We start from the raw sequence: 21,458 nt of genomic DNA, 5'->3' as shown, positions 1-21,458 counted from the left end.
GTTGAGGATTTGAACAACCCAATCAAACTTGGTTCTGCGTTTTGTTTTGCTTTGTTTTTTATAAAATTTGTACCTAACCCAATAGAGAACAAACACATCTTTTTGACTCACACATGGAAACACCACCATGAAAGACTGTGGTGAGGGGAAGGGAAAAAAAAAAAGACTGTGGTGAGGATCATCTAAGACTGTACATTAAAACACCTAGTTCTTCATCAGGAAGGTAGTAAGTACTCATCATGGAGCTTTAAAAAAGCCATTTTCTTTCAAAAGTGGATTTCTTTGGAGCCATGGAAGCTTATAAATAAATTACTCATTGGTCATTGTTTATTGAGTACCTGTGGTGTTGGCAGGGCTGCAAGGTGCTGGGTCTGCATCGGTGCAAAGCAAGACAACCCCTACAGCTGTTTCAGAAATGCACTAATAGCTGAAGAGCAGATCATCCTTCTGTTCTCTGACCAACTGCTGGGGAGATCGTTTAACCCAGTGCAGGTGCTGGTCTGACTGGTGCTGTTCATGAACATGCCTGATTGGCCCTTAGATAAGTCTTTGACTCACTGAGCACAGGAGAACAGGAACCATCAGTTAAATATTCAGAGCACTGGGACGGGAAGGAATTCCCGGCCATGGTTAGATGTTGACCTCGTGGACTTGGGTAAAGACACACTGCTGTTGGGTATCCACCACAAGCAGGAAGTATTTGGGTTATACATCAGGGAAAACTGTTTGGCTGGGAGGATTAGCAAACAGCAGCATGTTTAGAGCAGAGGGGGAGACAGCTGTTATTTAGAGAAGAGAACAGGAGGCTTGCTCTGTGATTCAAAGGTTCTATCCCCCCCGCCCCATAAGGATAGAGTAGTTTAAGTGTCCGAGGTGTATAGAAACGTGGCTAGATAAAGGTGATACTCAGAGGCTTGAATCATGGGCCCTTTTCCCTGACAAACATCATGCCCTGGGATGATAATAACATGTCTTTTGTGCTTACTGTGTACTGGGCTCTGCCCTAAGTGCTTCACGCTTACTGACCTATTTAATCCTCACAACCGTGCCGGAAGGTGGGTCTGTCCTTACTGATCCCGTTTTACTGATGAGAGTGCTGTGGAGCACCTTGGCCTGAACCGTCCATCTAACCTAGCGGTGCAGCCCTGAAAGTGACTCTCTAGAATAGAATCTTAGCCACTTCTTAGGGCTAATCGGCAGCTAAGCTAATGGTGAACATTTGCAAATCTGGGATAATCATAGTGAGACGGGGTGTTTTACATGCCAGACACTGTGCTAAGCGTTTAATATTTTGTAGCTGCATTTCACCCTCCCATCAAGTCAGTGAATTACGGGTAGCGTCAGGGCCCCCCACTTCTCAGATGAGGGAACGGAGGCTCAGAAAAGTTCTGGGACTTGGCAGGGGTGGCACAGGTCAGGTGTTGGGATCCGTCTTTCTTTCAAGCGTGGCCATGACCAGGCAGGAGGTTTGTGTGAGCAGGATCCCATGGGTCACACAGGAACCTGCCCCGGGTGTGGCACATCACCCCCCCTTCCCAAAGAGCTTACTCGGAACTCAATCTGCTCTTCTCTCTCAGAACATGCCAATTACTTCGGTGTGGACGAGAAGCTGGGACCAGTGGCTGTGAGCATCAAACGGGAGAAGTTGGAGGACCACAAGGATCATGGGCCTCAGTACCAGTACAGGATCATCTTCCGGACCCGTGAGGTAGGTCTTGTCACTGTTGTTAATTTACATCAATTACAGCTGCTCACCTCTGTGGGCTCTTAGTCTGTGCCATGTTCTGTGGGCAAGTGCTTCCCCAGCTACATGTCTCGTAATCCTCCCAATAACCTCCTGAGGGCAGTCTTGGCAGTCCCTCCATTTTACAGAAGAGAAAACTAAGTCTCAGAGAAATTAAATGACTTAATTGGGGTCAGTGAATAAGGGGCCAGGCCAGGATTGGAATCTTGGAGAGCCCAAGATTCTTACATGTGCAGGAGAGTCACTCTGGTTAGCATAAGAAATAAAAGGGAGACCTATAAGGGATTCTTTCAGGATCATGAGATGTCCTGCAGAATGGAAAGAGTTAAGGCAGCAAGCCTCCAGCAGGGCGGAATTGAGGAATCTCAGCCACAGAGGGTGCCTCTGTCAATGCTGTTCAGCTCAAAACACTCCCAGTGCTTTCAAGTCTGAGTAGAGAAACCCGTTGTCCTGGTTTGGTCATAGGTCTTTGCGTAGATTAAATATCAGCTATGGTTAGGGAACAAGACCTGCTGGGGGCACCCTGCTCAATTAGGACTCTGAATTGTAATGGACAGAAAACTAGTTCTAACTGGTTGAAGCCAGAAATAGAATTCATTGGTTCACATCACTGCAAATCCAGGGTAGGCCTAGCTTCAGGCATAGCTGGATCCAGGCACCTAGATGATGTCAACAAAATTCTGCCCCCTGACCGCTCTGCTCCTCTAAGCTCTGCTTCTTGTTTTGCATTGTGAATGTCATTCTCTTCTCTTCTGCCACAACGAGCTGTCTCCATGTCATAGGAAACTGGAAACTGGCGGTTCAGCTCTTCTACATCTTTAGACGTTCTCCTCCACAGGGAAGAGACACTTGCTGCCAAATCTGTGGGGGAGGACTCTGATTGGCTCTGCTTGGATATGTGCTCCACTGGCTCCAAGGGCAGGACGGGACACTGTGATTGACAGTTCCATCAAAGCCACATGGAGGAGGCAGCCAGGGAGTTCTGCAAAAAGAGGGGAGCAAAGCCAGAAAAAAACAGTAGAGATTTCCAAAAGACCCAAGTAACAATGACCTTTACAGGAAAGGGGTGGTAGTCAGCTGGGCAGGCCCCCCACAGTGGGTCTCCCTCAGCTCTGCATTGCCCCATCCCCCTTGTTCCTGGCCTTTGCCCAGACATGGGAACCCAGCAGGCTGCCACCACCGCCACCACCGGGGGCTTTGGGTGTGGGGCCAGCCGAGCCTGGATGTCATCCAGACTGGCAGATGCTGTACCAGGGGCTCCAGCCCCATCCCCTCATGAAGACCCTGTCACTGAGGAGGAATGGGATGACAGAGAGGCTTTGTGGCAGCTCAGAGGAGACACAGCCCCAAAACCCCGTGTCCCAGACCACAGGTGGTCACTAGCCCCTCTTGTCTTCCAGCCGCCTCCTCCCTCTCCTCACCTTTACGGGCAGATGAGCACCAGGGCAGAATGTGAGGGGACAGCTCACAGTGCATCAGATTGTGCCGTGACATCCGAGGAGCTGCTGGGTGAAATGACAACAATCAAACACTAATAAATAATATTTGTTATAATTGCTCTTCTGTGGCAGAGCTCCTTACCACCAGGTCACATGTTCGCTTCACCCTCTTATGTATATTCGTGCACTTAGATGTCATGACAGTTACACGATGGAGACACTGTTATCCTCACTTCCAGATGACGAAACAGGCTCTGAGAGGTTAAGGGACGTGTCCAGAGCACCCTCCAGTAGGCTGCAGGGCCAAGAGTCCGCCTGTTCTCTAGCCCCTGCTCCACGGCCCCTGGGATTCCACTAACTTGGCTCAGACTGCACCGCAGACCCAGACTCACCTCAGTGCCAGCGCTTTTGTGTTGTTGTTTTTTTTTTTCTTTTTTTAAGATTTACTTTATTTATTCATGAGAGACACAGAGAGGCAGAGACTCAGGCAGAGGGAGAAGCAGGCTCCCTGCAGGGAGCCCGATGGGGGACTGGATTCCGGGACTCCAGGATCACGACCTGAGCTGAAGGCAGATGCTCAACCACAGAGCCACCCAGGTGCCCCTGTTGTTGTTTTTTCATTAATAAAAGTAGACTATGTAGAAGGAATTTTTAAAATACCAGCCTGCGTTGCACATACTGGGAGTCCTGAGGCTTAGGCGAAGTGATGCTGGCTTCGGGTGGAGTATTTCTGTCATGATTCCTATTCAATAAGTGTGAAACAAGCTTAATGCTGCTCCTGTCTTGTGCCTGCTCCCATCCACTTCCCAGACCCCACACCCACAAAACCAGCCTCCAGTCCTCCCCAGGATGGGCAGGAGGCTCCTGATGCTCAGGGACACAGGTCTGGGGACACACATCTGCCTCTCTCCAGAGATTCACTCAGCACCGCTGTCTGCACCTGGCGCCGGGCACCTTAGGCACCGTAGTGAATAAGGCAGCAGAGATGCATGTGGGACCGCACTCTGGTAGGGGAGGCCTCAGGCAACACACATGTACTTCAGTAAATCATACAGTGTGGTAAGCCTGACGAGGTATTAAGTAAACCAGGGAAGAGCTAAGAAGCATGAGGAGTGATGGTTCAGTTTTTAGGCAGAATGATCCAGGGAGGTATCACCAGGAAGATAACATTTGAGTCATGACCTGAAGGAGATGAAAGAAGGAGCCATGTGGACACCTGGATGAGAGCATTCCAGGCAGAGGGAACAGCCAGTACAAAGGTCCTGAGGCAGGACCACATCTGGCACATTGGAGACCTGGTATGAATTCCTAGTTTGGCCACTCACTAGCTGTGAAAGTGGGCACCAGGCTTCTCCTCTCAGAGACTCAGTTTCTCCCTTGGGAATCCCTGTTTCACAGGACTGGGCCCTCTGAGGTTCTACACCTAGATGACGCGAGGCCTGGCACTTGGGAAGAGCCCAGTGAAGTTAGTTGACGGGGTCTCAGTCTGCTGTCCCTTTGTCACATTCTAGGTGGTCCTGTGAATATGCCCCTCCCCCGCCCTTGTTTGGGGTTCACAGGCACAACCGGGCCTCCTTCTGCCACCACCCCCCCCATGCATGCAGGCCACACGCAGACTCGGCCTTGAAGGGAGGGCAGTGGTGAGCAAGATTGACCTTGCCTCTTCCTCATGCCCTCCCTATCCCACTGGCAGGGTGGACAGTCAGGCGGCCCACGGTAGTAACAACAGTAGCAGTAGTAATCGCCAACACTCTCAGCACGTGTTCTTGCCAGATACTGTCCTAAGTGTTTTTATATGCCTGGAGCCTTCAGATCCTCTCCATATCTCATGATGTGGGTCCCGTTGTTCCCACTGTGCAGAGGAGGGTGGGAGGTTGAGGTTTCCTGGGAGATACTCATTTGCCAGGGTCCCCAGTGGCAGAGCCAGGATATGGACCCAAGCTGCCTGGAGCCCAAGCCCATGCTCTTTACTCAACACCCTACCTCTTGGGTCCAGTTTGGGTTCTGGCTCTGGGAACAGACAGCCCTGGGTTCGGTCCAGCTCTGCCACTCCCTGGCTGTGACTTTGGACAGATGGCTTTATCTCTGGGCTCCTCAGTTTCTTCATCTGTAAATAGGCTTTGTGCTGGTTGCTCCCTGTCTCCCAGAGCGGCAGGAAGGTTCTCCTGGATTGCACATGTGAGGTAGCCCGAGGCTACAGAGCAGTGAGTTCACGGGCAGAGTCTGTCCTGTCCACGTGCACATATATCAGGCTCCCGTCAGCTAGGGTGTGGGGTCCAGAGTGAGGGGCTCAGGCTGTTTTCCAAGCCAGCAGGCTGGCCTGCCCCAGATGGCCACCCCCAGCCGCCAAGCAGACAGTCATGTGGGCCCCCATCTCCCGGCAGATGGGATGTGAGCATTGGCAGCACTGAGCTTCCTGCCAGGGCAGGAACAGGCTTGGAGCTAGGCTTTGGCATCACACTCCTGAACGTCAGCCCCACACCACCCCCAGCCTGGACAGGACGAGCCCCGGGCCAGGGCTGCCCTGTCCTGAGCCCCTTGCTGACCTCTCTACCTCTCCCGGGACACAGGGCACCTCAGCCAGCCAGGGATGGTCTAGCCTCCTGACCCAGCAGCTTCCCCTTTGCCCAGCAAACACAAGTTTTTGACAGGCCTTGGTTTTGTTAGGGTTAGAGGTTTGGATTTGTCTTTTTTTTTTTACTTAAAAAGTAACAGTCACTCATGAAGAATTTAAGTACGTAAGTGTGCAAAGTGAAAAAGGGAGAGTCTCTCCTATTAAGTGAAAAAAGCAAAGAATAACAGCGTATTGACTAGGGCCTCATTTGTGTTGAGTAGGTACCTGATTGTGTGTGTTTATAGAAATAACCTCCAAAGCATATTGTTAAATGGGGAGAAAAGCCAACTGTACCTTCTTACTAAAGGTTAAATTTAAATTCTTAACTATGCATATGGCTTTGTACAAATACATTTGACACGTGTGTGTACATAATAATGGCTACCACATACTGAGCGCTCACTGTGTGCCAGATACAATGCTGAGCACTGCACGTGGATTAGCTTACTGAATCTTTACGACTCTTTGAAGTAGTTGCCATTATCCCCATTCTATACATGAGAAAACAGGCACAGAGAAATTTTTTTTTTTAAGATTTTGTTTATTCGGGACGCCCGGGTGGCTCATGGGACACCCGGGTGGCTCAGCGGTTGAGCGCCTGCCTTGGCCCAGGGCATGATCCTGGAGACTCAGGATCAAGTCCGGCATCGGGCTCCCCGCATGGGCCTGCTTCTTTCTCTGCCTCTCTCTTTCTCTCTCTCTCTGTCTCTCATGAAGAAATAAAATCTTTAAAAAAAAGGAAAAAAAAGATTTTATTTATTCGAGAGAGAGGCAGAGACATAGGCAGAGGGGAGAAGCAGGCTCCCTTTGGGGAGCCCGATGCAGGACTCAATCCCCCTGCATCACCCTGAGCCAAAGGCAGACGCTCAAACGCTGAGCCACCCAGGCATCCAGGTAGAGAGAAATTAAGCAACTTACCAGGGTCACACAGGGAAGGAGTAGAGTCAGGATTTGAACCCAGGCAGACTCCTCAAGGACCTGCCAGGAAACGTTCCTAAAGGGTGCACCCACTGCCCAGTAGAGAAAGGGATGTGTCTGAGTCAGGAGCCAACATAGAACAACCTGTGTCAATCGAAACCTCCCTGCATACATGGCCTTGAGACTTCTTACAGTTCACTTGACCAGTTACCCTCAGTGAGATGACAGGTGTCATCGAGGGTAAGACCATGCAAGACCTTGGGGACTGAGCAGGGTGTACAGATTTTATTTGAAGAGAGTTGGGAAGCCACTAGGCCCTTCTGCCTAGGCATGGTCTGGCTCCAGCTGCTGCGGGAAGAATGGACCGGGCAGGGGTGGTGGTGGGGCTGGAGCAGGGAGACCAGGCGGAGGGCTAGCATCGTAGGCCAGGTAGGTGATGACAATGGACAGGACCAGGTGGCGGTTAGAGATGGCCAGTCGTGGCACCCTGCCAGTGCCCTACTTATTATCCCCAGCAGAGAAGGAAAAGCTGGGAGCTTTTCAAGTCGTGGCTTTTGGTCAAGTCTTCTGAGCCAGGATGTAAGCAAAGGCCACCTGTCTCTTGCGTGAGAGAATGAGATGCAGGACCATGCTTCCCCTTGACCCCAGCAGAGGGCGCTGCGGGCCAGTGTCAGCAGGATGCAAAAACACTGATCCTGGTGGTGCATTAACTGAAACCCACAATCCCAGGGCAAAGCATCCGTCATCGTTGCTTTTCATGATCTATTTCAAGACTCTGGTTCTTACGATAAGAGAGACTTGTTTATTAATTCCTGGGGCCAAAAAAATAAAAAAATAAAAAAATAAATTCCTGGGGCCAGAACTAGGAACTCCCAAACACAAGATCATTCCATTCCTTCCATTCATGCTTCTTGCCAGGTCCTGTGTGGCAGGGGTGGGCTGTATGCTTGGAGGCCATATCATGACATATTGTTTTTTGCCACCTCCTGTGTCTGTTGACTTAGGGCAAGCATGTTTTTCCAGTTAACACTGATCCTCCATAGTCTTAAAACCATAGCCTCAAGTGTATTCTGGGCTCTGGTAATAGTCCTCTCAGGGAGGGATGTTTTTCCTGGTATTGCTGCAGACCTGCCCCCCACCCCCACCCCACCAAGTTGTGCTCAGTGGGGCTGGAGCTCCAGGGCCTGGCTCTGCACAAGGCATCACCCGATGGCCCTCTCACGTTATGCACAGAAGCCAGAGCTGGTGCAACGGGGACCTGAAGCAACCAGGGCTCCCAGGGCCAGCGGGGCGTAAATTGGGACCATCACTTGGAAAACTTTGGCAGTTCGGTAAAATTAAAGATGAACATGCGGGGTGACTCAGCAGTTCTTCTCCTAGGTACAAACCCAAAAGAAAATGTGTTTGTGTGCACTAAGAGGTGCTTCGATGAGTGTTGCTAACAGCCGTGTTCATAGTTGTCAAACACTGGAAGCAGTTTCTGTGCTGAGCGGTAGAACGGATTCAATCCGTTGTGGCAAAATGTCAGCTTCTCCCAGCAGCGTGGTCGAGTCCCATATCCAGAACATTGAGAGAAATAAGCCAGAGATAAAAGAATACAAAGTGCATTGAAGCTCAAAAATAGGCAGAAATAAATTATGGAGTTAGAAGTCAGGATAGGGTTGCCTTGGGGAAGGAGGGCAAGGGCTCGGTGGGGCTGAAAATATTCATTTTTTGATTCAGTGGCGATTACCTAGGTGTTCACTCTGTGTTAATTCCTTTAGCTATGCTTACATATGTTGTGTGCTTTTCTGTATGTAGATTATTCCTCACAATAAAAAAAAATTTTTTTTAACCTTCAAAGAAAAAGGTCATGAGTTTTGGAAAAGTCAGGGCTGCATTAGAATCCTGGTTCAGTCACTTAGCTCTGGTGACCTTGGAGAAGGCACCTAACTTCTCAGAGCTTCAGTTTTCTTTCCTTTTTTTTTTTTCTTTTGTGTGTTTATCTCTTCAGAGAGAGAGGGAGAGTGAGCGAGCACAGGGGGTGGGTGGGGCAGAGGGAGAGACTCTCCAGCAGACTTCCCACTGAGTGTAGAGCCCAACGTGGGGCTCGATCCCACGACTCTGAGATTCTAACCTGAGCTGAAATCAAGAATCAGAAGGATGCTCAACCAACTAAGCCACCCAGGCACCCCAGAACTTCAGTTTTCTTATCTGTAAAATAGAGATGATAAAACCTCCCCTGAACAGACCTATATACTTAACTAGGTAATTACTCTTGTACCTGGAAGATAGCATAGTCAACTGCACCTTCACAAATGTGACTTTGTTATAAAGTTCTGTCAGTTGGAAACTGCTTTGTCTGGAAACCTGACTAATCATAGCTAAAACAAATAGAAGGTGGTTTTAATTCTCCAACGAGAAGCCTGGAGGTAGGCAACTGCAGAAATTGACTTCTCTGTGGTTTTCTTGTTGTCTCTTTCCTCATGATTACAAGATGGCTGCCACAGCTCCAAGCACCTCATTCTCATACCAGTGTCCTTAACAAGAAGAAATGGGCAGGTGGAAAGGGGCTTTCCTTTAACCTAAGGGAGGCAGATGTGCCCAGAGGTCCTTCCCAAGCTGAATTGGCCTCACATTTCATTACCTGGACCTAGTCACGTGACCAGCTATTGGAGAAACTTGGAAAACACCATCTGGGAAAGAGGAATGAGATGGCCGTAATTGGTTTGACTCAAGGTTTTCAGTCTTGGCTACATATCAGAATCACCTGAGTGGCATTGAGAAGCTTGTGTGTGTGTGCTAGTATATTTTCATACATACGGTAATGAAGGCAGAGTGTTCGTTGAGTGCTCACCTTCTGGAAGCTGTTTTATTTGTTATTCTTCTTACTACCTGACAAAACCTGTCTCCCCACATAAATGCCAGCTGGGCAAGTCCTGTTCACACACCTAGAACAGCGCTGTGCTTCAGGGGCACTCAGTTGGTAGTTGTTGAATGGACAAAGGTCTGCTTCATTGTCTCAAAATCTCATCAGCTTAGTCCTTCCAGCACCCTTCGGGCTGTGATACCATCACTATATTCATTCCACAAAAGAGAAACTGAGGCCCAGAAGTTTGGAGGCACTTGCTCAAGATCACACAAGGGGGAGGCAGCAAGTACAAGTCCTGGTCCAAACCCAGGGCTGGCCCTGGGGCCCGAGCTGCTGACCATCTCACAGGTTGCTCGGAGCATTGGACACCGTCATGGGCTCTGATCCCGTCCTGGGTCCTGAGAGCCTTTTCACCTTCCCTTCTTTCCCTCCAACAGCTCATCACCCTGCGGGGCTCCATCCTGGAGGACGCCACACCCACTGCCACGAAGCACGGGACAGGCCGGGGCCTGCCCCTGAAGGATGCCCTGGAGTACGTCATCCCCGAGCTCAACATCCACTGCCTGCGGCTGGCTCTCAACACTCCCAAGGTGACCGAGCAGCTGCTGAAGCTCGACGAGCAAGGGGTGAGCAGGGGGCCAGCATCCGGCGGGGCGGGGGGGGGGGGGATGGCACCGGGATGCTAGCCTGCAACCCCATCCTGCTACCTCCTTCTGTCTTGGTCTTTGTTTCTTTTTCAGAGTAGAAACCCACCTAAGCTGGTTTAAGTGAAAGGAGGGATCTATTACCAAATTGCAAGGGTGCCAAGAGCAGGAATATGACTGGGTCAGGAGAAAAATGGTCTAGGGATGAGATAGCCACTGGGTTTTGCCTGCCTCTCCCTCTCTGCACATTGGTTCCCTCTGCTTCTCTGTCCTCCCACAGCTCCCAGAGTTTCTGTGAGAACGACAGCCCCGCGCAGACCCCAGCTAGCTAACTCTCAGGCCCACACTTGGGTCAGGTGTCTGTCTAGGGTCCGGTCACCAGTGACCAGGAGAATGAGCAACAAACATGGGAATTGGGGGCCCACCCCCTAAAAACAGTGCCAACTGTACTGAGCCCCGAGCCCGTGAGAATTTGTTTTTGCAGAATCTTAGCCAGTTCCGGTCCACCTACTGTGGGCAGCCTGCCAAGACCTCATTGTCTCATTCTCGAGAGTGGCCCGGCCCTCTGTGGAGAGCACAGAGCCGGCTGCATGGACCCCTCGTTGCGCCTCTGTGGAACGGGAAGGAGGGAGGGGGACAACCGGGCTGTGCTCCCCCCCGCACCCCCGCACCCCTTTCCTTCCTCCCTGGCTGCAGAGCTGCAATCCTGTGTGGCCCCAGTGACAGCTCCCAGGCGCTGCTCCTGAGAGCCCCTCTGTCCCGCTCCCTCCGCCACCCCTGCAGCTTGCCTCACAGCACCCTCTTGCCCCTGCAGCTATGCCGGAAGCACAAAGTGGGCATCCTCTACTGCAAGGCCGGCCAGAGCTCGGAGGAGGAGATGTACAACAACGAGGAAGCTGGCCCCGCCTTTGAGGAGTTCCTGTCCCTGATTGGGGAGAAGGTCTGCCTGAAGGGCTTCACCAAGTACGCTGCCCAGCTGGATGTCAAGAGTAAGTGGCCACGGGGCCCTCCTCGCGGGATGCCGGTTAGGTGGCCTGGTGGTAGCAGGCCGAGGACAGGGATGCCGATAGTGCGACCGCTCGGGAAGATGCTATGGCATATTCTAGTAAAGTCTGAAGGTGCACCTACTGTGTGAGTCAGCAGTCACACTCTGAGACACGTGCTCTGAGAGCTCATGCACATGTGCACTAAGAGGTGTCCTGAATACTCATACCCACTGGTGCCTGCATGGTGCCCCGCGTGCGTGGGCAGGGTCATGGTATTTTGTGCAGCAGGGTGCTGCGTGGCAGTGACAATGACAACTGGAGCCACAGGCATCAGCCTGGACCAGGGCCACATGCTTGATGTTGAGTGTAGAGAGCGGGCCTCACAAGAACAGGTGTTGAATGATGCCTTTTACACAACAGTTATTTTTAAAGCACACTCACTGGTGTGTTGTGGAGGGGGGGGGGGGGTGTTGCTCTCCCACAGTAAAACTCTAAAGGGGGGCAGCCCAGGTGGCTCAGCGGTTTAGCGCCACCTTCAGCCCAGGGCCTGATCTTGGAGACCCGAGATCGAGTCCCACATTGGGCTCCCTGTAGAGCCTCCTTCTCCCTCTCCCTGTGTCTCTCCCTCTCCCTCTTCCTCTCTCTCTCTCTCTCTCTCTCTGATGAATAAATAAATAAAATCTTAAAAAAAAAAAACTCTAAAGGGAAGCAAGGCAGTGACAGAGCAGGCGTCCCCGGTAGGTTGCCTCTGGGGAGAGGCTGGGTCTAACTGGAAAACGATGCATCGTCATGGAGTATTGGTGGTGGTCTGCTTCTTAAGACAGATGCGAGGTACAACGTGATCGTCCTAGCATTTCCACATACACACACACATATATACGTAGTGTGTGGATTAAAGTGTTCCGTGGCAGTTTGGGGGAGATGGAAGAGCGATGTTGTGAACTCCCATCACAGCGCCCTGGGGAGAAGGCTGACTGCCCACTGTCCCTGGAGGAGGACCGTTGTTGGATTAGTTGTTCAAGCAGAGTCGGAACACCCAGTGGTGGGGCCCTGGCCTGATCACTGGCTCTTCCCCTGGCCTCGCTAAGCCTCAGTTTCCTCATCTGGAAGAGGGAGCCCAGGTTAAGAGACAAGTCTAGAGAGATGACTGAAGTGTCCACAGGTGCCTGTGGCTGTCGTCTGTTGAGGGAGGCCATAGGATGAATACAATCATTGTGCCGTTGCTGGTGTAGGGATCCTGGGCCACTGGCCTTGCCTCCCTCTGCCTCAGCTTCCTCATCTGTCAGGTGAAGCTGATAGTTGGCTTATTTCAGGAGCCCAGTGTTGAACCCAACGTACTGAGCGCTCGCTCTGTGCTGGAACGTGGACCTTTCCAGCCTCCTAGGGCTGCCCGCACCCACTCCACATCTGGCTCGGGGGAAGCCCACAGCAGGCGTGAGCGTTAGTATTGTGGTTGTGTTGCTAATTCCTTCACCGCTGAAGGAGCAGCACACACAGGAAAAAGAACAGGAGACTAACTATCCCCCTTCTCAGACAGAGGCTGGCTCCTCAGGGCTCAGCATCCTGCACAAAGTGACAGCTGTAATTGTGTCCCCTTCCAGAGCTGCTGTGAGGATCAGATGCCCGCACAGCGCTACAGAGAATTAGCAGTCTAGGGAACATCGGCTGCTGCCACGTGGCTTCTGTGGCAAGTGGATTTTCCTCAGAGAACCCTGAGAGCATAGTGCTCCTGGCCAGTGTCCCCAGCTACCAGACTGGGATGCCCCGGACTCGAGGCCATCTGGAGGTCCCCTGGCTCCAGGCCTGCCTCTGGCACCAGCCAGCTGTGTCTTCAGTGCTCTCACCTGTCACAGCTTCTCCCCACAATGTGAGGCCACAGGAATGGGGACTCTTCAGTCTGTTCTTCCACTGTCTCCCCAGCATAAAGCTTGGTGGACCTGAATGCCCCAAAGGGCCAACAAATGAGCTTCCTGGGCTGAATGTGATGTCCCAGAGTTCCTTGCAGCATGGCTTATGGGTTCACTCCTGCCTTGACACAAACCTCCCAGCCTTCCTCCCTGGGCAGGAAGGAGCAATCCAAAATGATAGGAGCATGACTGGGGAACCTGATCTTATGTCTGAGTATGGAAGGGCTTCTTGAGAACGTGGCATGTGGCCTGAGAGGGCTGAGGTGGAATAGAAGGCAACAAGGGCACAGGCAAAGCATTCTAGGAGAAAGGAACAGCATGTGCAAAAGCCCTGAGGTCTGAGAGAAAGGAACAGCATGTGCAAAAGCCCTGAGGTCTGAGGGCTGTCATCCAGGGAATTAATGTAGAGCATGAAGTGAGGAAGGAAGGCAGGACCCACCCTGCAGGGCCTTTTAGGCTCAAGTTTAGGGATTAGATCTGTATCCTAAGAAGACTGAAACTTGTAAGAGCAGCACCGGGTCCTGTTAATAAAACACTGTGGAGTCAGACAGCCTGAGTCCCAGTCCAGACTCCACTGTGGCCTTGGGTAAGTCATTCCCTCCCTGCTCAGTTTCCCGTCTTGTTAACACAGAGCTGATAATCAGATGGGCTCCCTGGTCATAACCCCCTCCCAGTAGAGGTAACCAGGATCCTGACTCTCGGGATTATCATTCATAGTTTTGCTACCTACATATGCATCTCTAAATAGAGTTTGTTTTTGCTTGTTTTTGAACATACTGTGAATGGAATTGTACAGTATGTGCTCCTTTTGTGTCTGGCATCTTTCATTCAACGTTATATATGTGGGATTCACCCGCGTGCTGACTACGGCTCATTTTGTGGTTTTGTACTTTTCCACAGTATGAGCATACCAGCTTATTTATTCATCTTTTTGACTGACATTTGAAGGCACTTGTTACCCATATCCCAGAGCACACGTATGCGATTTCTCTAGGTTGTGATGCTGTGAGCCAAAGTGCTGGGTCATTAGTTAAGCCACTCTTCAGGCTCACCAGATATTACTAAGAAGTTTTCCAAAGTTGTTGTACCAATTTACACACCTAACCAGCCACATAAAAGGACTCAGCCGTTTTCATCCTCCCAACCCTCGGTACGGTCAACTTTTAAATTTTTACCAGTGTGTTGGGTGTATAACATAAGGTTTCCCTTTTACCTAAATTTATTTAATTTTAAAGAGTGAAGTTAAGTGCAAACATCAAGCTAAAAACTTAACACAGATGGCATGTGGGATGTGGCACAAACCCAGAGGTTTGGGAAACGTGGTGCTAACTGGTGTTTCTGTTGCAGCTGACTCCACGGGCACCCACTCCCTCTACACGACATACCAGGACTACGAGATCATGTTCCATGTCTCCACCCTGCTCCCGTACACCCCCAACAACAGGCAGCAGGTGAGTGGGGCCCCACATGATTTCCAGTTGAGGCACAACTGAACCCCAAATAATTCCCCTTCCTTTTGGCTGTTAGCTGGCTGTCTAGAGGGCATTGGCTCTCCTGCTGCCGTCCCGTGCAGCAGATGATGACGGTTGGGGTGCTGTGGCCTTGGAGACCCTCTGCACCACAGTCACGTCACCTGGGGGATGGAGGCTAGGTCAAGTGTCGTTTGATACCAATTCTTTTTTCTAGCCGTTCCTTGGCCATCCCACTTGCCTCTAGCTACCCCAACTCAACAGTGTCGTGAGTCATCAGGAATTCTATGAAAAAGAAGAATGATCAGCTTATTTCGATCAGAAGTAACAGAAACACAAAGCAAACTGGCATAAGCAAAAACTGACTTTTACTGGGTTGTGTAACTCTCAAATGCCAGGACAGGGTTGGCTTTAGGTATGGCTGGATCCAGGGGCTCAAACAATGTTAGGAACCCTTTTCATTTCTTACCCCTGCTTTTTCTTCATAGTGGCCTTATTCACAGATCTTCCCAAGTAGTGGCAAAGATGCCCCCTAGCAGCCCTCTGCTCACATCCCAGCAGCAGAGCCACTCCAGGGGAGAGAGAGCTGTGCCTCCCTAGTATCCCAGAAACATTTTGGGGCTAAATCTTGTTGGACCATTCACTTGCAAGTCCCTGGGCCCAGGGCAGGGGATGGAATGGGCTGAGTGGCCAAGCCTGAAGCAAGTGCCCACCTCTAGGGTGGGTGAGTGGGGTCAGCTCAACTTGAAACATCAATAGGGATGAGGGAGGTGCTTTCCCAAAGAGGATGGACATGGCTGCCAGAAGAAGGAGAAGGTACTAATTGGGCAGGAACAGCTAATGCCTGCTTCATGAGGCTCCGCTCCTGAACATGCCATGCAGTCTCTGCCTTGAAAACAACTTTTCCTAGTTTCTGAAGAACACAGATCCCACAGACTTATGGTTTAGGAAATGCATATTTCTTCCATTGGTACAGATGATAGTGTAGATTTTATAGACCAAAAATGGTCAGATCTGAGTGATCTTGTGAGGTTAACCTTAACCTGATAGCGTTCTGTAAGAACATTGGTCTCAGGGTTAGTCCTGAGCTTGAGTTCTTTCTTTGTCACATGCTAGCTGCTTGAACCTACCTCTCTGAACCTCAGGATCTCTCATCTGTAAAATGGGCAGAATGATGGCACCCCGTGTCTTGGGAAAGGTCCCTGCACTCAGGCAGGCAACCAGAGCACAAGGCAGGGCCCAACTCCCAGGACGAGCACAGGAACCAGTCCCTAGTGCTGGGTGTGTGGTACGTGGGGAAAACCAGGATTGGAGAGTCAAGCAGAAATGAGTTCAAATCCTGGCTCTTTTTCCCGATGACTGTGTGACCACTGCGACCCTGAGTATTCTCATCAGTAAAGGGGTAGGATGAGTTCATGCCTCACTGGGTTGTTGTGATAAGATGAGCTTGCCACTTGAAGACCTGGTGGTGGGCAGCCTGGGTTACTCAGTGGTTTAGCGCTGCCTTCAGCCCAGGGCCTGATCTTGGAGACCCAGGATCAAGTTGTGATCCTGGAGACCCGGGATGGAGTCCCATGTCGGGCTCCCTGCATGGAGCCTGCTTCTCTCTCTGCCTGTGTCTCTGCCCCCCCCCCCTCTCTCTCTCTCTCTCATGAATAAATAAATAAATAAAATCTTAAAAAAAAAAAAAAAAAGACCTAGTGGTAAGATGCCTAACCCAGGCTGGCCACAATAAATGGGTACTTTAGCAATTTAATGAGTTTAACACACACACAAAGTAGTTCAGTAGTGTGAGTCATGCTAAGTGTAAGTGTGCCTAGATTCCATGTTCTGGGCCGCTTGGTGTCGAACTACATGAGATTCCCATCTGCGGACTTGACATCCCTGCCAGTGACAGTCACAGAGGCTCACCTTGTGTGAACGCAGTAATGTCAGCAAATCAGTGAAACACCATGAGTACATCATCGCCTGCAGAGATAACAGTATCTTAGTCAGAGACTGTGACAGGCAGAGGGGAGAGAACCGGGCTCCTGTGGGCCAATCCAAAGCCACAGCTGCCGCAACCTTTGCAACCCAGGTGTGCAGGGTGGGGGTGGCGGCCTGGGATCAGCCCTGCCAGCGCAATCACTGTCTGGTCTGCTGATCTGCTGCAGTGCCCGTGAGCAAGGCCATAAGCAAGTCGAAGTCTGCCAGTCCTGGGCCCACCTTCATAGATGTTTGCTGAGCACCTACCATGTGCCAAGCACTTTCCTTGGCACTAAGGACACAGCCATAGGCAGCAAACAAAACAGACAAAACCCCCGTCTTCATGGAGCTGCCGTGTTAGTGAGAAGGAATAGACCAGAAACGAGAGGAAGAGGGAAAAGCCACCACGTGCTGAGTGTCGATAATCATTGCGTGAGCAGGAGAGTATAGGGGATGTTGTGGGGATCCGGCAGTCAGTTGAGGCCTCCGTGGGAGGGAGGTGTTTCAGCAAAGAAAGACCTGAAAGAGGGAGCCGTGTGGGTCCCTGCGGGAGGAAGTGTTTCTGGCACGTTTGAGCAGCAGCAGGAGGCCAGCATGGCGGGAACAGAGTGAGCGAGGGGGAGCGTGGGAGGAGATATGGGGAGGAGTGCAGATGGCGTGGGACCCCCTGGGCCATGTAGGGACTCTTTCTTACCCTGAGTGAGGTGGAGCCATCACCGGGCTCTGAGCAGGGAGAGACATGATCCAGCCCAGCAGGCCAGGTCCTCTGAGCGGGGAGAGATGATCCAGCCCAGGTCCACAGCTCCCCCTGGCTGCCTGTGGGGACCAGATGGGGAGAGGGGGAGGGGTGGGGAGGCTGCAGTGAGGGTCCAGGCAAGGCCCTCAAGCCAACCTATGCTGCCCTCCTCTCCCCCGTTTCTGTTTACCAGCTACTAAGGAAGAGGCACATAGGAAACGACATTGTGACGATCATCTTCCAGGAGCCTGGGGCGCTGCCTTTCACCCCCAAGAACATCCGTTCACACTTTCAGCACGTCTTCATCATCGTCCGAGCCCACAACCCCTGCACTGATAATGTCTGCTACAGGTATGCATCTCCAGGGAGATGTGCTCCAGGGAGCAGCCCGGGGATGGCCCCCACCCCTGCCCTCACAGGAAGCCATGGCAGCTGATTTCCAGCCTCCAGGCAGCATGCAGGGAGCCAGCCAGCAGACGGCAGCCGGCCTGGTGGGCTGCCTCCCCTGAGGCTTGCGTGTGCCTCCAGGGAGCTCTGTCCTCTTGTTCCCACACCTCCTGAGAGAGCGGTCCTCAGTCAGAAAAGGGCATGTCACCCCAGCTTGGATAAGGAGACCGTCAGGGATTTGCATTTGCCTGGAATCTGTGGGTTGCAAGTGACAAAAATCCCTCCTCAATCCGGCTTAAGACGGAAGGGCATTTGTATCTTTCGGCTCTCCCAGGTGACAGGTTCAGGCATAGCTGGATCTGCTCCACTTTCCTGTCGGTGGCTTCATTTGCTGGCAGCTCTAAGCTTAACATCCTCCCAGCTACAAATCTAGCAAACAGAGCTTTGCTCTCCCAGGAAGAGAAGCTCCAGAATTGAGGCTCATTGACCTGGTTAGGGGGGTGAGTTGCCTATCATAGAGCAAAACCACTGACATGTCTGGGTGGCAGGCACAGGGGCTGAGGCCCAGGAGTAACGGCCCTGAGGAGAATCAGAAGATGGAAGGATGGAGCAGGGCAAACACACAAGCACACACACACGTACATGTGCACACGCGCCACCCTGGAGATAAAGCTAAGGTTACAGTTCACAGATAATAGGTAGCATAGGCCTTAGACCCATTCAGCATCTTCCCTGAGTGCTGACTCTCACCCTGGAGAGTGGCCAGCAGCCAAAGACCAAATGGAAAGCTCTCTGGGGCGGGGGGTGGGGGGGACGGTAGAGCCGATTGCTGACCTAGGCCCAGACCAAGGGCAGCCCTTGTCCCTAGAACAGCACCAGAGACCCTGGGGAATAGGCTCAGGAGCACTATTTTCCATTTTTTGAAAAAGGTTTAAAATTCAAAAGATACAAAAAGTAAATTAAAAAAGTAAAAAAAAAAGTCACAGTCTCCCACCCACCCACACCCAGTTGCCCTATTAGCAGTTTCTTGCGCGGATGTCCTGATATTTTATACATACACAGGCAGCTACTTGTAAGTATTCTTTTCCCCATTTTTAATACAAATGGAGCATGTCACACACGCTGTTCTACATCCTGTGTTTTTTCGCTCACCAGTCCTTAAGATCTCTCCAAAGCAGTACAAAACGTACTTTTTCGTTTCTTATGACCACATAACATTCCAGTGTATGGATGCATGGGAATCTTTCCCCACCAGTGGGCGTTTGGGTTGTTCCTAGTCACCCACTGTTCCACGCCCTCCTGCAGTGAATAATCTTGTTTATGGTCTCATCGCACATGCGTCCAAGTATATAGCTGGGGAAATTCCTAAAACTGGGGTTGCTGGATCAAAGGGTATGTGTGTAGCTGCCCTGGGGAAGATGAGAGCATCTCAGGCGGACTCCCTACTGAGCTCAGAGCCCAATGCAGGACTCAGTCTCAAGACCCTGAGATCATGACCTGAGCCGAAAATCAAGAGTTGGCCATTCAGTAGACTGCACCACCCAGGCACCCCTAAACCCTTCTTGTTTTTTACAATTTAAAGTATTTTTATTATGCAATATTCTAAACATTCTGAAAAGCACAGAAAATAATATAACAGACACCCATGTGCCTACCACCCGATTTAACAGATGTTAACATTTTGCCACATTTGCTTCAGCTCTCTTCTTTATTTTTAAAGAAAGAAAATGTTAAAGATACAACGAAAGCAGCACCCCTCCACTCCCTCTCCTTCCCCACAGGCAACTGCTCCTTGGACAGACCACACCCTGTCCCACCCCCAACCCCCCCACCCTCACCCCTATGTCCCCAAACATACCTCCATCAGAGCACTTGTCATGCTGTAAAAACGACTTCTTGGCATGGCCCTGGCCTTCCTTGAAAGCAACCCCATGTCAAGTTCCCCTTTGTGCATCTGTCGTGGCCTGGGCCTTGTTGTATAGTGGACCCTGAAGACATTTTTGCTGGCCAGACAGATGCCTGGCCCAAACATCACGGGCACTGAGGAAAATAGTTGTTGAATGAATCACCTTGAGTATTCTGGACATACCGACTGAGCTACAGTGACCAGGTGACCTGACGTCACACCATCTCCTGGTTGTGTAATGAGGTGCTGTCCTTCCCGGTTTCAGGGGTGCCATTTCTGAGTGGCACACCAGTGTCCCTGCAGCCTGTGGGCCATGACAACCCAGTCCCGCCTGCTGGGAAGTAAGGGACCAGCTGTTCTGCTTGTCCAAAAACCTTCAGCAGCTTGTGATTTCATGTTTCTTAAAATCATGAATCGGGACGACGTGGGAAAAACCAGAATCTGTCACTTTAAGCAGCTAAGTGCTGACTGGAGAAGCTGCAAAGCTGTTCACATCTGTAAAGTACAGTGTGGACGCACTGTGAATTAGAAAGTCATCTCATCCATACCCCCCACCCCCCAGCAAGGCCACACCCACTCAGTTTTGCACAGAAGAAAACTTGGCTGGTTTGTGTGGCCTCAAAGAACCGCACCACTGGGAAATGCCTTCTTCTGTCAAACCTACAGAAAACCTGTACATTGGTAGAAATGTCTTTTTTCTTGATCCATTCAACTTTAAGTCATTATTTTAATCAGTAGTGAATACCTATGCTGGTGCTGGGGCATCAGCTAAGCTCTGGGTGGCATCTGCCCGGATGGCATTCCAGAACTGGAGAAGGGTCGCTGGATAGTGAACAGTGGACATGGCAAACGAGGGATCTGACCTGACTCCCCGGGTTGTGCAGGAGCTCCCTTGACGATCTCCTGCCTGCACTCTGGTCCCTTCCAGTCCTTTCTTCCTGAGGCAGCAGTGATGTTTGTAGGCCATCAGTCTGGTTGTCACTCATTGCTACACTTGTGTCCATGATGGACGCTCAAGAAGCAGATGCCCCCCTTGGGTTTTAACTGAGAATGAAGGAACAGGCTCCTCTCAGGTATGCCTGGGTTAAGGAACCAGTGAGGCATCCAGAGACCAGCAGCTCTCAGGCACCCCTTTAAACATCTTCCGGTGAGAGTCAAGTTCCCCTGCTTCTGGGTGGTGACTCTGGGAGGTGCCATAGCCTCTCTCCAGCTTCAGAAATCAGCTGCCCTACAGCTGCTGAGTCTCGACTCGATTTGGTCATTGGAACGACACCTCTGAGATGCTCATCGAACCTCCAGATTTGAGTTCTCAGCAGATCTCCCACCTCCCAGCTCAGGGCTGCTTCTGCTTGGAAGCCTCAGTGGTCGGGGAGCCTGCTCACCTCCTCTGTTCCTCCACGTTGCACCTTGGCTGCTGCTAACTGCTGGTGTCTGACCTGTCCGGGGTTGGAGCACTGGGAGGCAGGGGGAGACAGGGAAACGTCACTGAGACCATGAACACAGCTGACCGCAGCCCTCTGGGCTCTGCAGACGACCTCCCAGCCCTCGCTCCTGATCTCCCAGGCAGGGGACCCACTGACCCCAGGTTCCTCCCGGCTACAGGATCACCTGGGCAGTGCCCAGTCCCGGCGGCGGTGGGCACAGACATGATGGAGCTCACCGCCAGCTCTCTCCAGAGATGTTCTTCCCATAGGCTTCTCTCTCCATGTGGTTTGCATAGGGGTGAGGGGGTCCACTAGTTTGGCAGAACACGTTTTAGATCATTTCCTTTTTACCTTCTCACTCGGTTTCTAATCATTTCTGTCATAAGAGCACCTTGGTCAAAGCGGGAGTTAGAAGGGTCTCTACTAACTTCTCATTACAATGGATTTTCAAAATTATCTGTGTAGAGA

The 21,458-nt window shown here is 51.3% G+C and overlaps 1 protein-coding gene across 3 annotated transcripts in view; it reads left to right on the top strand.

The window, feature by feature from the left end:
- Positions 1-21,458, top strand: part of SIPA1L3 (signal induced proliferation associated 1 like 3) — a 234,216-nt gene that overhangs the window by 140,463 nt on the left and 72,295 nt on the right. For all 3 annotated transcript variants that reach the window (XM_041742388.1, XM_041742406.1, XM_041742395.1), the window contains 5 exons: positions 1,578-1,708; positions 10,004-10,192; positions 11,025-11,199; positions 14,451-14,554; positions 17,467-17,624. In XM_041742388.1, the coding sequence (XP_041598322.1) occupies positions 1,578-1,708; positions 10,004-10,192; positions 11,025-11,199; positions 14,451-14,554; positions 17,467-17,624 (757 nt within the window). The remainder of the gene's footprint in view (positions 1-1,577; positions 1,709-10,003; positions 10,193-11,024; positions 11,200-14,450; positions 14,555-17,466; positions 17,625-21,458) is intronic.

This window comes from Vulpes lagopus, chromosome 2 (assembly GCF_018345385.1).
Source record: "Vulpes lagopus strain Blue_001 chromosome 2, ASM1834538v1, whole genome shotgun sequence".
NCBI lineage: Eukaryota > Metazoa > Chordata > Mammalia > Carnivora > Canidae > Vulpes > Vulpes lagopus.
Note: the sequence above shows the minus strand (reverse complement) of the source record. Positions and strands in the feature narration are given on the sequence as shown.